Raw genomic sequence first — 16,845 nt, 5'->3', positions numbered from 1 at the left:
CTCCTAATTGATTGTTGGTTGATGGTGGTGTAGTGGAGGATGGTTCATGGCTAGTTGATGACAATTAGTTGCTCTATTCCTCTTCCTATTCCATGACTCTTACTCTTCATCTTCCATTCCTCTTATAAAATGAGAATGGATTTGATCTCCCGCGAGAATAGTGAGACACACTTTCATCCATTTTCCAACGCTGTTGCTGCTACGGTAATCCCATCCCGACAAGTGTGTGCACACACGTTGGGAGAGTAGGCCTCCGAAACCACACGCTGCTGCGACGTTTGCACGGACGGGCGGGCGATCAGGTTTTTGGGGAGCGCAAGGCGCGACTACTCACTGTTCATCAACATCTACTTCACCTTCACCAATATTTCGAACACTAGAGACAACGGCAACACTAGATACAAGGAGAAGGAGGCTCCCGTCAACACCAACGGAGGCAATATTGCCTCAAACTCCAGCGGAGGACCATTCTTGGGGTATAACCTTCTTACATTATTTCAATTAGAAGTTTTACTGTTAATGTTCATCGCAATGTCAACATTGTTTATTATGTGATTGTTGATGCTTATTCTACATTAAGCATGCTCATGTTGATTACATTCACCACTATCACTGGATCAAATCCCATTGTAAATATCATGTTTATTATCTTGTTATTTTGGATTAAAATATGCCGAATTATGACCAAATTTCCACAGAGAGAAGTGGGTCGTCGTTGCCGTAGCCGAAGGCGAAGGATGCAGCAGGCAGCGCCAGTGCCGGTGCCAGCCGGAAGCAGCTGCTCACCCCCCTCAGCGGCATCGAAGGCAAGACGACGGCCATAGCCAAGATGGTGTCGTGGAACAGGCGATCCTCATGGCAGGGATGTAGCAGCGATGACGAGGCTAGTGGCGCCTTGGCGGCGGCGGCGGAGGAGATTTTGTGGAGGAAATGTCGGCCGCTCCAGTTCCCTGGCCGCATCACCTATGGCTCTTATGGCAACCAGCTGCCAGGCTTGCCGGCCACCTCTCCCCCTCTCCGCTAGCCCGCCCGCTCGACCGGGCTCGTCGCTTGCCTCTTCCCCATCTGTTGTCGGTAGCTCTGTTCCCTGCTTTTGTCACGAAGCGCTCAGGGTGGCGGCGACGGAGCCTCTTGAGACGGTGGAGGTCTTGCGTGCTCACCGGCCGCCTCTCCCTCATCGCCGATGCCCTCCCAAGAAGGGTAGAGTAGAGTAGAGAAGAGAAGAGAAAAGAAAAGAAAAGAATAGAAGAAAGAAAAGAAAAGAGAAAATATAAGATAGAAGAGATTTGGGTTCCACATTTTTTTCTTTACATGTGGGTTTCATAATTTTTCATATCATTTTTCTGTTGACTAGGAGCCACGCTAGCGAAACCAGAGATCTATACTGCCTCAAGATCTTTTGTGCACGGTTTTGTAGTTTAGGGGTGGAGATTTCTGATATTGTGGATTAGGGACCTCAGACAGACTTGACATAAAGTTGAGGGATGTTAGGTGAACTTATTCCTTATGGAGTTGGGCTTCGGCCGTCCCGACATCTGAATTCGTACAAGGATCCTAGCAGCAGGAGAAATCTACACCAAACATTGTTCTGGCTTCAACGGACAAGATGCATGATCCTATCCGTAGTTCCTGACCATAATAGAGCACACGTCCTTGGAATTCCAATTTCGAGATCCGAGTCTCCGAGACAAGAACATTGCAGCAGCAGAACACGCGAGAAAATTAAGCAAAGCGTCGCTAGTGGCACGTGTCCGCTTACCACTCATTCGCACGCTCCCGGGCGACGTACGTGTCACTAGCGCCAGCCTACTCACCCGAGGCACACGTGTCCACCTCACCGGGGCACGTGTCGCGCCGTCCCCTCTCGCTCCGCCTTATATAGACGCTTCTGCCATCGCCGGTGCCGAGCGCACTTGTGCACTGCGAAGCTACACTTACCACTGCAACCACTGATCACAGAGCTAGAGGTTCACTTAGGCGAAGCTTAATTACACAGAGCGCCCATGGCGTCGAGGCAGGACAGGAGGGAGGCGCGGGCCGAGGCCGACGCGCGGCGCGCGGCGGAGGAGATCGCGCGGGCGCGGGACGAGCGCGTCATGCAGGCGGAGGTGGACGCCCGGTCGGCCGCGGACGAGATCGCCCGCGCCCGCGCCGACCGCGGCGCCGCCACGATGGGCGCCGACACCGCCCACCACGCCGCCGGCGGCGGCGGCATCCTGGAGAGCGTGCAGGAGGGCGCCAAGTCGTTCGTGAGCGCCGTCGGGCGCACGTTCGGCGGCGCGAGGGACACCGCCGCGGAGAAGACCTCCCAGACGGCGGACGCCACCCGGGACAAGCTCGGCGAGTACAAGGACTACACCGCGGACAAGGCCCGCGAGACCAACGACAGCGTCGCGCGGAAGACGAACGAGACGGCGGACTCCACCCGTGACAAGCTCGGCGAGTACAAGGACTACACCGCCGACAAGACCCGGGAGACCAAGGACGCCGTGGCGCAGAAGGCGAGCGACGCCTCCGAGGCGACCAAGAACAAGCTGGGCGAGTACAAGGACGCGCTGGCCAGGAAGACGCGCGACGCCAAGGACACCACCGCGCAGAAGGCGACGGAGTTCAAGGACGGCGTGAAGGCGACGGCGCAGGAGACGAGGGACGCCACCGCCGACACGGCGAGGAAGGCCAAGGACGCCACCAAGGACACCACCCAGACCGCCGCCGACAAGGCCAGGGAGACGGCCGCCACCCACGACGACGCCACCGACAAGTAAACTCGCCGGAACACCATCCGCAAGCACGTAGTGCTCCTAGCTATCGATAATAATGTCCACATTTTTTTTGTTGATGATGCAGGGGGCAAGGGCAGGGCCTGCTCGGGGCGCTGGGGAACGTGACGGGGGCGATCAAGGAGAAGCTGACGGTGAGCCCGGCGGCGACGCAGGAGCATCTGGGCGGCGGCGAGGAGCGCGCGGTGAAGGAGCGCGCGGCGGAGAAGGCGGCGTCGGTGTACTTCGAGGAGAAGGACCGGCTGACGAGGGAGCGCGCGGCGGAGCGGGTGGACAAGTGCGTGGAGAAGTGCGTCGAGGGGTGCCCCGACGCCACCTGCGCCCACCGCCACGGCAAGATGTGATCCCCCATGAGCGCGGTGGACGACTAATAAAAAAAACTCCCAGCATGTTAACCTTTGTGTTTCAAGTTTCACTAGCTGCTTTTATTTTGCTTTCGTTAAGTTTCCACTACCGTGTATGTTCCTTCTGGTAATCTAAGTGCAGTGGTGCTAAAATCTTTATAAAGCCCTTCAGTTTACCGCTTACCACTTTTGCTTCAAATGTCTCGTGTGGTTTAGTGTGCATGTTCGTTCTTTTCTCTGGTTCTGGATTTGGGATATTATCGTGGGCACGTTTCCAAATCTCTATATATGAGCCTCCCAGAATGCTTTTCTAAAGTAAATTTTCGAATGCTAGATAATCCTGAAAATCTCATGAGAATCTTTTTTTGGCGAGGGAGTGCTCGTTTAAGTTCGCCAATCGCCACCGATCGGCGCGGCTCGTAGAGAACGGATAGAGAAGTCGTGGGCTCTTGGACTTGTGGTGGTGAACTGTCGTCTGGTGATGCATCCTCTGCCGCAAACCAACGGGAAAAAAAGACAATCGCTGATGGCCTGATGCCCCCGAGTGAAACGTTATTGAGCTCAGCATCTCTCTCAATTCGTCCATCCGAATCGATGCTGCTGCTGCCGGCATAATGCGAAGGAGCGAGATAGCCAGTTTAGCCACGCACCAGAATACCAGACGGTTCGAAGTGAGAAAATCCGAGCAAAGTAGGACTCACATCCGTTTCCGTTTACGTTTATAATGTTCCCATTGGATATTATAAGTCATTTGATTTGATTTTTTTTCTCGGTTAGTTTGATCAAATTTATAAAACAATATACTTATATTTTTTTTATAAAAACAAACATATTATCAAAATAATATATTTAATATTAAATTTAATGAAACTATCTCTACTATTATAAAAATTATATTATCAAAATAATATATTTAATATTAAATTTAATGAAACTATCTCTACTATTATAAAAATTAAAGATGTTTTTGCCGATGGCTCGGTAAGTTGTCGTGTCCGAATCTGCCTCGCACATAATCGCTACCAGTTTAACTATTTATGTGTCTCTAATCCGTATCTGATTTTCCTTTTTCCATCGTGTGGTCAGTCCCTAACGGACTTACACTCATACACGGAGCCGCTCTCATCCGTTTCCAGGCATAGGGGTGTAACTACGCATCCGTCTGGACCACCTGATCCAAACACCCTATCACACGAGGAGCCTACCTAACTAAGGGTACCCGCAATAGTTATTTATAGACTCTCTATAAAAGATCCATGTCAGTATATTTTTTTACTTGGAAAAGATTAAATGGAAAGAGAGAGCAGAGCTATCTACTAACTTAGAGATAGTCTATAGAGAAAAACGAGGCAATGGATTAAAGAGCTATAGATACCCATGTAGACATACCATTGAAATGGTTTACTATTAATCTAGTCTATTATTGAGATGTACATGTTTTATAGATAGCACCTTACTTTACCATTACGGGTGCTCTAAGGCTGTGTTCTTATCTTCAAGTTTCCAACCCCTCTCTCTCGTTTTCCGCACTAAAAGGTGCGTTTTTTTTTAAAAAAAAGTTTCTATATGAAAGTTGCTTAAAAAATTAAATTAATCTATTTTTGAAAAAATAGCTAATACTTAATTAATTATGTAATAACGCGTGCTTCGTTTTGTGTGCCCGGGAGAAGGGGTTCCCGAACGCAGCCTAAGCAGGCCTGATGAACATACATAATTTTACCATCTCATATTTTTCTTTGCAAAGCCCCTATTTCTTTGTCAGCTAGCCTTCCTTGCCAACTTTGCACATGTATATAGAGTCAACATTCACATATCTATCTCTACCATTACAAAAATTGAAAATACTTTTACCAGTATTTTGGTACGTCATCCATGTATGAGTTGGTTTTTTAAGTTCGTTTGATTTTGAAATTGCACATCCGTATTTGAGTCGGGTTTTAAATTTGTACGCTTTTAGAAATACGGAAGGAGCTATATAAGATATCTCTTTAAAAAAACTCGCATGCTAACTTGAGATGATTGGACTCCTAATTGTAGCTCATGATTTTCTAGAAAGAAATATATCCAAGCGAATTCCAACAGTGAATTTCACCTTAACTAAACTGTATAATAACAATAATAAGATTAAAATAATCGTCACCCGTTGTAACGCACGAGTATTTTTTTTAAAAAAATATAAAGATGAACATGTTATCAAAATAATATATTAAATTTGGTGTAGATATATTAAATTTGGTGTAGAAGATGTTACTAATTTTTCTATAAGCAACGCTAAAAAGTAACTTTGATTAAAAAGAAAGTTAAACGATTTATAATATGGAACGAAGGGTGTAGCATTTAAAAAGAAAAAAAAACAACTTTGATTCGGGACAATGCACAAACAGTAGTACATACTACATAGTGTGATCAACTTGATGCTTATTATTGCCTTGAAATGGCGAGTCATAAGTTACAGAAAATGAACACTATGTACACAGGCCTGAATTTTTCTCTTGAACAAGGAAAAGATAAATATGCACTCAGATGGTCAGACAACAAAAGGCCCCGCCAACATAAATCAGTTGCAGATCCGGATAACTTTTTTCACTTGAATGCCACATACAGTCCCTTACTTATTTGGATTATTTGTCCAGCATTGTGTAAGACGGCAGGTCCTTCACCTCCAATACATCCTCTAGTACTAGTTCACGCTCCAACTGAGTTCTTGTAGATTTCAATACCTCCTGGCACCACGAAAACGAACAGATAAGCATGCCATTGATTAAAACATACACACAGTAACTGCATAATATGCACCCAGCCACTCGGGCTTACATTGAACTCCATGTAAGAAGCACGTTTCACAAGCCACTGAGCATCGAGAAGCCGAAAGGCTACGCAGTAGAGGTGATCAAATGCATTCTCATCTCGTCCAAGCAGTTCAACAAAACGAACTCCTGACTTTGAAGATGGAACACCTGCACAGTTCGAAGAGCGTTAAACCAGGGGAATGGGAACCACACCAACCATTATAGTGTAAAGACGATTTTTGGAAACTGAGATATTACTTGACTGTAGATCCAGCATTTGGATCAGCATAAATGAAATGTTGATCCCAGCAACCGCAAAAGGGTACTCCCAGTCTGCTCTCTGCCCTTGTACTTTGTTCAGAAGCGCCTGAAAGGAACCCTGTACCAGAATAGGTGAGTAATTATACAAAAACAAACAGCATTAACAAATCTTCTCAGAATATCATATAGAAGGTATTTACAGGATAGTTCCTAGCGAAAAATATGAGGTTCTCCAATGATATGAATCCTCCACCCCTGCGTGGACAATATCAGCATTAGATGGCTTTGTAACTGAATTCGACTGGAGCAGAAAATGGAATAAATGGAATACCTGAAGTCAGTTGATGGATCAGTGCCTTGCCAACCCATCTCCTTCCATAGTTCTGATTTCAGTGGAGGAATGTCATGGTTGGGGTATGCTAACCTCCAAAGTTGTCTCAAAGCATCCTAATAGCAACAATGCAAAATTACTTGCTTGCATAAGAGGGTCACTTGTGGCCACATTATAGCCAGACCTAAGCTATTGAAATAGGTTTACATACTTGGTGTTCAACACGGGAGCCATCGAAAGGGATTTGCAATCTAGACCTTAAAGTATTCAGTCTATCTTCCTGAAAGAAAATTGTATACATTAAGGTTCAGAATTACATCAATTCCTGTGTGTCTATTATACCTTTTCTCAATACATTACCTGCAAAGGACTAAGATACACTGGACTGCTGTTCTGGTTGTCCAACGAAAAGGGAAACAATCTACCAAATAGTGATCCAGAGCCAACAATAATATTTGCTGCACGTAGAACAGCAAAGGGGAATCAGTATCTTATTCTTGAAAGCACTAAGGGTTACATCTGTGAAATAGTTGCAACACGGCACAACAATACCACTTGTAGTGAATCAGAGAAAAAAAATTAAGGCATGCGTTTACAGAATGGAAAAAATACTACTTCCACTGCTACGATTTCTTATGCAAGTGAACATTGCTACATCAACAATTTATTTGCATGATTTCAAAAAATGAAACAGGGTCAATGATATGACACAGACATCCAAATTAGCAAACTTACTTCACAACAGTTATTCTGTTTAGTCAAGTTTACTAACCCACAAGAATGTTTTTGCAGTTCTTATGAAAATGATGACATCAGCAAATGAAGATAAGGTACTAAAGGCTCCATAAGAGAACTAAGACATGATGACAGCTGCATCCATTATTCTTGAATTCGTGCTAAAGCAGCAAGCCAGCAATTATATAAAGTATGGCATGGGCAGACACAAAAACAGAACTATACCTGTGTGCATTAGATCAGCCCGACAACCTGACTACCATTCTACCAATGGTTACTCATCACCAATTTTTTTTTTAAAAAAAAATAATGCTTGTATGAGACAAAATCATAAACATACTGTGTATGAGAAATATAGGCACATTAACCTAGAATATCAACTCTGAAAGATGGTGTCAATGGGTAGCTTACTGAGGTTATAATCAGTAAGGATTATCTGTAACTCATTACATGTGCTCCAAAATTAGAAAACCAGGAAACAGAAATGAACAATGACAGGATTGGCAGCCAACTAGTGTCAAGTGGGACAAAACTTATTCAAAGTTGCAAATTGCAAGTGAACAGTACCTAACCATTGTGCCCATTGCGCAATCAAATTTGAGAAAAGAAATGACCAGTGTAGCTGTTCCTTCTTTCTATCATCATCCCATAAGTCTTGCCTTCTGGGATCATATACCTTCAGATGGCGGAAAATTCTGTCAATACCTTAGAAAAGGATATACTACAGTTGTGTTCGTCCGAAAAGGTAGTAGCAATGGTAAATAAAACTATGATAAGAAAGGCCTGACCTCTGATCCACCAGTATCAGAGCTAGATTTCCCTAGTAAAGGTTCATTAAGGGAATCTACGCTGGATATGTCAACATGCTCATTCTTCCTTCCATCGACATCTCCATGATGGAGTCGCCTCCTTAGATTGGTCATTGACATGAAGTACTTGTAATCTAAACAAACAAAACGGCACACAAACAAAAACGTAGAAGAATCGTCAATGTAATAACAAGTGAACTATTGTGTGTTATCTAACAAAACAAACATCTCACAAATGGAAGACAGTGTTATGAATGTTCTACTATTAATCACATTATATATTCATGTCTCATGTGTAAGCCACCAACCAGAAGCCTCATAGGCTCGCAGCAAGTAATTTAGATTGCCAATTTTATCCTCCTGCAGAGAACTAGACAACCACAGATTCTCTTCGAGGTGAACAGTCCATCCAATTTCGATCTACCACTCTACAGAACCTTTGCAAACTCCAATTTTTCAGAAGTTTCCATATGCCCCCCCCCCCCCCCCCTACTATTCCCAAGATAAAGCAATACCTGAAAACAACATCTTGGCAGACACAGCCAGAGCTCCGCAAGACCTAAGACATAAACCCGGGGCTCACCAGTACAAAACCAACTACTTTCCCAATTCCCAACCACGGCCACCAAAGTCTCCTCCCGCTCCCGGAATGCGGCAACCCCGACAGGTTCCTCCCCCCGAAACTTCAAAACCCTACCCCGCCTACCACGATTCGATGATCCCGCCAGAGCGAGCGCAGAAATCCCGCTCGATCGGCGCCCAAATTGGAGCCAGAAAAAAAAAAAGCAAAGAGGGGAACGCTCGCACGTCACGTACCCTGGGGTCCTTCCGGGATCAGGAGGATGAGGAGGAAGACGAGGAGAGGAAGCTCCCCACCCTGGCTCAGGCTGCCTTTGGCCTGGGCTGTGGGGATTCGGAGGAGGCGACTCGAGGAAGCTTTAAACCGAGGAGAAAGAGAGCGAGAGATGGAGAGAGGCTACGGGAACGGGAGAGAAGAAACCTTCGGTCCAAAGGCAATGTGGAGTACGACTACGAGTGTATGACTGACTCGGTTCGGCTGCTTGCTGTCACGCGGACGCGGCACACGACACGTTAGCAAACTTTCGTGGGCTGTGCCGTGACCGTGAAGACGAAAGCCCACGAAGAAATTCGCCCCCCCACGTTATCCAGGCCGCCCGGCCCTAGCCTCGTCGCAGCTCTCCGCAGGCGGCAGGATCGCCTCCCGCCCGACCCGGCGCGGCGGTGGTGATGTGGCGGGCGGGTGGCGCGTCGGGGGCGTCGTCATCGAGAGGCACTTCCTCGTGGATTTGTATCAGGTGTAGTTCGTACTATCACTATAACTTATGCAGTCCACTGCCACATGTTAGATCCGAATCTAACGGTTCACATGCACCCGGATACTGTAGAACACTGTAGCAAGAAATATTCAGTATTTTTTGCGTCAGTACTGTAGCTGAAGATCTGGTCCATTCATCACCAAAATGAACGGTTGTAATCGCATGCAGTAGTTTAACTTGCAGTCGCTATTCCTACTGCAGGTGATCCCAATCCCTTCCTCGTCCGCAACCGCTGCTCAAGATGACAAAGATGTGTTGACCAAGACGAGAAAAATGTTTTTCTATGAACAACACATTCTTGCATTTAGAGAAAAATGTTTTATCTCTAAATAAAAAATGTTTTGAATAACTAAAATAATGAAAGATAGTGGAATCAAAGATTAAAACATTTTTGTTTCACACATGGAACATCAAGTTTACACCGTTTGAACATCGACAGATTCTCAAAGAATAGATGATAAAAATGTAAAACACCATTAAAATACACAGTGCAATATTTCAATTTAACTCAAATAAACATTAAGATAAAATAGACTGAAATATCAAAAATCACAAAATTTACAGGTATAGATTTGGCTTATTTCTCTTCTCCGGTGGCCAAATCTAGACCCACGTCGGAATGGTTAAGCGATGTGGTGTGCGGGCGTCCAACGCGAAGAGTTTTTGATATAATACGGGCTGTTTAGATCTCCTGGCAAAATTTTATACCATGTCAGATCGAATGTTTGGACATATGCATGGTGTATTAAATATAAACGAAAAAATAACTAATTACACAGATTGCGTGTAAATTACGAGACGAATCTTTTAAGTCTAAATACGCCATGATTTGACAATGTGGTGCTACAGTAAATATTTGCTAATGATGGATTAATTAGGCTTAATAAATTCGTCTCGCGGTTTACAGACGGATTCTGTAATTTGTTTTGTTATTAGACTATGTTTAATGCTTTTAAATATGTGTCTGTATATTCGATGTGACACGACAAAACTTTACACCCTTTACACCCTGATCTAAACACACCCTACTTCAGTACTTGTATATATTAGGCATGAGTAGGCCGTACTATGTACTCACATTTGTTTTCCATCACCATTTGACACACAAAACATCATCACTCATGCATCTTTACCTCCCATTACAAAAGGACGATGTACTGGAGATCTGGAATGCAATTAATAATATTATATAAAAATCACTCCCCGTACCGTAATAAGTTTTCTTTTTAGTTTCTTTCATTTGTACCAAAGTAAGTTCATTTATAAAGTAGTCATTGCATTGAAGTTTGTGAAACTAGAAAATAATTGTATTGGGAGTATTGACAGGCCATGTTTAGTTCCCTAAAACTTTTCCCGAAAACATCACATCGAATCTTTGGACACATGCATGGAGTATTAAATATAGATACATTAAAAAACTAATTGCACAGTTAGGGAGGAAAATCGCGAGACGAATTTTTTGAGCCTAATTAGTCCATGGTTAGCCATAAGTGCTACAGTAACCCAAATGTGCTAATGACGGATTAATTAGGCTCTAAAGATTCGTCTTGCGGTTTCCAGGCGAGTTATGAAATTAGTTTTTTCATTCGTGTCCGAAAACCCCTTCCGACATCTGGTCAAACGTCCGACGCGACACCCAAAATTTTTCTTTTCACGAACTAAACAGGCCCTGATATTTTTATAAAGTAGGTATATTCTATTTTTATTTGTTTGTATTGTTACATGGGTTAGATGAAAAATAAACTTATTTTGAGATGGGCGGATTATGTATAGAGTAAGGCCAAGTTTAAACACACATGAACAAGAAAAATTGCAATAATTGGAGTAGTATGTTTTTCAATTCCTGTAGAATTGAAAAGATGACCTTTTTGATTAAACCATAGGAAAAGTTGAACCAATAAAGTTTCCAAGAGGTTTAATCTCTTGCTTATTTTTCTTTGGAATTGGCACTATGAGCACAATTTCTATGGAAAGTTTCATATCTTCTTCATGTGAATCAGAGGGGTTTATTGAGAAAAAAATACAAGGGAAATGAATCCTCCAATAATCTTTTGCCAATCCTTCCTCTAGGATTTGTTTCCTATAGATTATTTTTTTTGATACAAAAATTTTCATATGATTGTAATCTGCTGACCTGTTCCATGGGAAAATAAGCAAGAAGTTAGACTTCTTGGAAACTTTGTTTGATTTATTTTTTCGTGTGATGCAATCAAACAGCATCTTTCCTGTTTTTTGTGTTCTTCAATTCTGGTAGAATTGAAGAAACACAACATTTAAGTCTCTACATTTTTTTTTTCTTCTTATATTTTTCTTATCATATGTTTTAAAGGGTCCTTACATTTACCATGCATGTCAATGCCTTTTCAAATACTATCGGAGTACCGAACTATATAATTTAATGTGCTAAAAAGAAGCCATTCTTGCGACTGAGGTAGAAATTTCCACCGTCATATCATATTGTCACTTGCGAAAAGGATTCCTGCTAATCGAAAAAGAGATAAGAAAAAAAAAGGAGGATTCCTGCTTGGTGAGTGCGCATAGTACGAACGTTGGAACTTGAAGTCTCCACCACCTTGCTCTTTTATTTTTGCATCCCAGCTGCTTATCATCATCTAGTAGTATCATTCTACTATCAAGGTCTCCAATAAGGAGTTCATGTAGCCCCCAAAAGATTAAGCATATTATTAGCCACTTGCAGTATAATGTCCCCAGAAAATCATTTACAAGTACAGTCTCTTCGCTCCGTTCATAGTCTTTGCCCCTTTTGGAATAAAGGGCAGTGTGTGGAACTAGCTAGCTTATGCACACAGCAACAAGTACTGGTGCTAAACGATTAGTGGAACCGATCCTTTTTTAGTGACACAATTTTGTAGTAATATCAGCCGTTAGTGCACAACTGCACATCAATGATGCATTCATGGAACTGAGTAGCTTGGACGTACAATTATCATCATCTTTAAATGGTGCAGTTCTTTCTGAACCTTCCATTGTGACAACTGTCATTTGAGTTGATCGAGCAGCTAATCCACGCATTAGAGAGCTGTGGGGTCATTCGGCCGGCCGCTTAGTTTGTATTGTAGTTTTACAGGGTTTTGTCTTATATCAGCTAATCCTGCAATGTTAAGTTTGATAGTAACCTGCATTCATCACTCGAGTGGACGAAGAAAAAATCGGCACAGTAAGTTGTCGACAGGTTTGTACATCACATGAACGTGTCCCTCTAATAATGTTGGTGGACGCAGGATTTTGAGAGTGTGGGTATTCAAGATTTACACTATGAAATTGAAACAATAAACGCTTGTGTTACTAACGGAAATATGTGTGTTTTTTTAATTAGGTAGATAATAAAGTACAGAAAAATATAGTAGAAGATGAATTATCTTGTTAGCTTACCATGATTTTAAGACATGATAGATGTATTTTTCAAAAAAAAAATTGTCTTGCAAAAGAAAAAGGAAAATAGGAGAAAACAATCACTGTAAAAAAAAGCAAGGCGTATTTTTCAAAAAAAAAAAATTGTCTTGCAAAAGAAAAACAATCACTGTAAAAAAAAAGCAAGGCGTTGCTGAGAATCTAAGGGCCTGTTTAGGGAGCTTTAAATTCTGAGAAGCAGCTGTTTGATAGTCAGCTTATGAGAATCTAGAAAAACTCTGAAACCCAGCTTCTGACTTCTTATTTTATTTTTCAGAATCTGTAACTACAGATTCTCAGAAACTGTGGACTGTTTAGGATAGCTTCTAGCATAAGCAGCTTTTGGAAAAAGCTGCAGCTAGGACAAGCTTCCCAAACAGGACCTAAGGCTTCACCACTAGCTAAGATTCACGGGTTAACTAACCGGGCAACAACAACTACAAGTTCAGCAAGTCAGTAGTATAGCTAAACTTTTAAGAAATATATGTGGGTATTGACTTGAATACCTATGATTAGGATGTACTCCTTCCGTCCCATAAAAAACCAATCTAGAATTGGATGTGACACATCCTAATACTACGAATCTAAATATATCTCTATCCAGATTTGTTGTAATAGAATATGTCATATCCTGTTTTAGATTTACTTTTTGTGGGACAGAAGAAGTACGCCTATCCTCTCTGACGCATGGGGCCATACTGTAGGGGTGGACATCTCACCTGTCAGGGACTTATATCTCTCTGATTATATGTCAGAGGAGTTGCTTCAAGTTGTTTGGTTTGAGGTTTGAACGTTAATCCATTGGCTATCATCGAAAGTAAAGTAATACCTCCGTCTAAAATATAACAACTTTTAACACTTAGGATTTGTCTCAAAATATAATAATTTCTTCATCAACATTCATTTCTCAACCAATAACAACCCTCCACCATTCACTTTTCTTACCTACCTTCACTTCTCAACCAATCACAACCCCTTCCTATTTAATTCTTCCTACTTTTATAATAATCGTGTCCAACTCTAAAACTCTTTATATTCTGGGATGGAGGGAGTAGCAATTATTATCATACATAAAAAGATATAATTGGGATGAAGCATATGGTTTCTCGGCACAAACAAAACTAAGGGGTGTTTAGATCCAGGGGTGTAAAGTTTTGGCGTGTCACATCGGGTATTATATAGGGTGTCACATGGAATGTTCAGACACTAATAAAAAAACTAATTATAGAATCCGTCAGTAAATAGCGAGACAAATTTATTAAATCTAATTAATTCATCATTAGCAAATGTGTACTGTAGCACCACATTGTCTAATTATGGAGCAATTAAGCTTAAAAGATTCGTCTCACAAATTAGTTATAATCTGTACAATTAGTTATTTTTTAGCCTATATTTAATACTTTATATAAATGTTCAAACGTTCGATATGACAGGGTGTAAAAATTTTGGGTGGGAACTAAACATGGCCTAGCAATCTGAATTTTGCGTCCGCCTCATGCGCCTCGGTAAAAAAAAGTATTGTCATCCTCTAGCGATGTTATTGCTAGTAGTAAATAGTAATATATTTTTTTTATACCGCACTAGGTATGATTGGTTTTTTTTTGGGTAGTATACATATTTGGAGTGGAAGAAGTAGGCTATTAGAGAATACGAATCCAATGATAAGATTATTTAAGTTCACTATTGGCTTTTTTGTTTTCAAAAGCCATGTCGTAAGGACAAAAAGAAAAACTTTTACTGATAAATTATTATCTGCCTAGTTTTGATGATTTATCAAACTGTTATCATGACCACTATGTGCAAATGTACTATGCATGTAAACCATTTCATACCCATTGTTTCGCTCGCCTATAGCTGATTATCCCTAAATCTTATTAACAACAATAGTAATTTATGGATAAAACTTTTAAATATGTGTTTTTTGACTTGTAAGTAGATATTGGAAAACAAATTATAATGAACAAACTATTAAGATAATTGAAGTTTTAATATTGAAAATTTTGACTGCGGCTGATAAGTTGATGATCTAATTTGCACACAGCCATATTAGCCGCTAGTGTGTCCCTTTAACAAACACACGATAAATGTGGCGAACAATAAATTTGTCAACCTCCCTAAATCCAATTGAAAACTAAATTCTGGCAACCTAGCAAAATGCGTGTTAGTGATGGATGTACTCCCTCCGTCCCATAATATAAGGGATTTTGAGTTTTTGCTTGTAATGTTTGACCACTCGTCTTATTCAAAATTTTTTGAAATTATTATTTATTTTATTTGTGACTTACTTTACTTTATTATCTACGGTACTTTAAGCACAACTTTTCGTTTTTTATATTTAAAAAAAAAATGAATAAGACGACTGGTCAAACGTTACAAGAAAAACTAATAATCCGTTATATCGTGGGTTAGATTGAGTAATAGATTGGCACGGGTACAACCAATACGTCACAGTACCAGCTAAGCAGTAGTACTAGTAATTTTGTGCTGGCGCAATTTCTGGTTGAGACTGGTTGTTAGTACTTGTTAGCTATCAATATCATCATCGGACGCACAGAATACTTGATTACCACAGAGACGGTAGCAGTGAGGATGGAGGTTAGTCTCCGGGCTGCCGATATTTTAACCTCACTTTCTCGCGGTAATGACAAGGTGACAACCACCCCCAAAATTGACCGCAGGCTGGGATAATATTTTCTGAGGAGAAAGATTGCAACCACCATGCCTATGGGGTATATTTTTTTTATCTTCCTCAATTCTCCGACTCCAAACATCGATAATACACTTGGGTCCTCTCATCCTATCAATGTTTCGCTGCACGTACTGGCGTACTGCTGCAACCCCACTCCTGTTCTCTTTTCTGAGCGATGAACAGTGTGCTGCAGCTGAGGCTTTAAAATCTTTTCATGTTTATTCTGAACATACACCGGCTACATAGTGAAAGCAAAGTCATTACATATATTCGTATTGGATAGTACTACTTCCTCCGTTTCACGATGTAAGTCATTCTAGCATTTTTCACATTCATTCATATTGATGTTAATGAATCTAGATAGATATATATGTCTAGATTCATTAACATCAATATAAATATGAAAATACTTTTTCATATTCATATTGATGCTAATGAATCTAGATGATATATCTAGATTCATTAGCATCAATATGAATACGAAAAATGTTAAAATGACTTATATTGTAAAACGAAGGGAGGGAGGGAGTAGTACACAGGCAGCCACTCGTATTAGATTCGGAACTGAAGACACACCTAGGACCTGAATCTTCTGCGGCAACCCGTTGTGCATAAAATTCGGTATTCTCGAAAACATATAACAACGCACTTATAACTTTTTCTTGCGATGAAAAATACTATAAAATTAAAGGTTCCTTTTAGAACAGCAAAAAAAGAGGAATTTTGGATAATTGAAATTTAGTTGGAAAAAGATCCCTAGCTTCATATTCTCTGAAACAAAGAAATGGCTCCGAATGCATATGGAATACAAAGAAATATCTCCTACAAAAACAGACCTCATGTTTTCTCTTTATTCCGTCTCAAATTCCTGCGCTTTTACTATAGTGCTATCAAACAATACCTTTTTTTTAATAAATTCTTATAAAACCTTAAAATTTAACTACTTCATCCGTCTCAAAATACAATAATCCAGAACCGGATATCATATTTTTTATTACTATAAATATGGACAAATAGTATATAATATTCGTGCTACTAAAGAATTTAGAGAGGTGACACATTCTAGTACTGAAAAATGTTACATCTTATCCGAATCTCCTGTATTATACGATGTAGGAAGGGAGGAATAACATAGTACTCGTCGTTTGAGTGCGTTTGTTATCCGAATTCCAGTACTCAAAGAGATTCGTGAGCGGTAAATAAAAAAAATCACCGCGGTGGAGAGAGCAGTGACGCTGCGACTGTTACGTGGGGCCTTAGACTGATGTGGCGGGAGTACCTGAATAACCTGATCTCTTGTGTCACATTGGCCCCCGTCTCTCTTGTGCAGATTCTGCAGCTGCCATCTCCCCCGCGAAT

The 16,845-nt window shown here is 41.4% G+C and overlaps 2 protein-coding genes across 2 annotated transcripts; one reads left to right on the top strand and one right to left on the bottom strand.

The window, feature by feature from the left end:
* The first annotated feature begins 1,926 nt into the window (after positions 1-1,926).
* LOC127767937 (late embryogenesis abundant protein 17) lies at positions 1,927-3,310 on the top strand. Its single transcript, XM_052293426.1, has 2 exons — positions 1,927-2,761; positions 2,848-3,310. Exons 1-2 carry the CDS (start codon positions 2,004-2,006, stop codon positions 3,122-3,124), a joined length of 1,035 nt encoding a protein of 344 aa, XP_052149386.1. The 5' UTR covers positions 1,927-2,003; the 3' UTR covers positions 3,125-3,310.
* A 2,212-nt stretch (positions 3,311-5,522) lies between these two features.
* On the bottom strand, positions 5,523-9,055 carry LOC127765192 (uncharacterized). Its single transcript, XM_052290039.1, has 10 exons — positions 8,866-9,055; positions 8,029-8,183; positions 7,808-7,916; positions 6,866-6,963; positions 6,717-6,785; positions 6,506-6,621; positions 6,375-6,429; positions 6,172-6,292; positions 5,939-6,081; positions 5,523-5,847 (listed from the first exon to the last, which is right to left on the bottom strand). The coding sequence occupies exons 2-10, from the start codon at positions 8,167-8,169 to the stop codon at positions 5,746-5,748; spliced, it is 954 nt and encodes a 317-aa protein (XP_052145999.1). The 5' UTR covers positions 8,170-8,183; positions 8,866-9,055; the 3' UTR covers positions 5,523-5,745.
* Between the last annotated feature and the right edge of the window lie 7,790 nt (positions 9,056-16,845).

Source organism: Oryza glaberrima, chromosome 3, assembly GCF_000147395.1.
Source record: "Oryza glaberrima chromosome 3, OglaRS2, whole genome shotgun sequence".
NCBI classification, from domain to species: Eukaryota; Viridiplantae; Streptophyta; class Magnoliopsida; order Poales; family Poaceae; genus Oryza; species Oryza glaberrima.
This window is presented reverse-complemented; position numbering and strand designations above follow the sequence as displayed.

Excerpts from the sequence above, each read along its gene's own strand:
- LOC127765192 (XM_052290039.1), bottom strand. The coding sequence starts at position 8,169 with ATGTCAATGACCAATCTAAGGAGGCGACTCCATCATGGAGATGTCGAT. Across the intron at positions 6,293-6,374 it reads TTTTCGCTAGGAACTATCCT|GGTTCCTTTCAGGCGCTTCT; the intron begins GTAAATACCTTC and ends ATTCTGGTACAG. Across the intron at positions 6,082-6,171 it reads AATGCTGGATCTACAGTCAA|GTGTTCCATCTTCAAAGTCA; the intron begins GTAATATCTCAG and ends CGAACTGTGCAG.
- LOC127767937 (XM_052293426.1), top strand. The coding sequence starts at position 2,004 with ATGGCGTCGAGGCAGGACAGGAGGGAGGCGCGGGCCGAGGCCGACGCG. Across the intron at positions 2,762-2,847 it reads CACGACGACGCCACCGACAA|GGGGCAAGGGCAGGGCCTGC; the intron begins GTAAACTCGCCG and ends TTGATGATGCAG.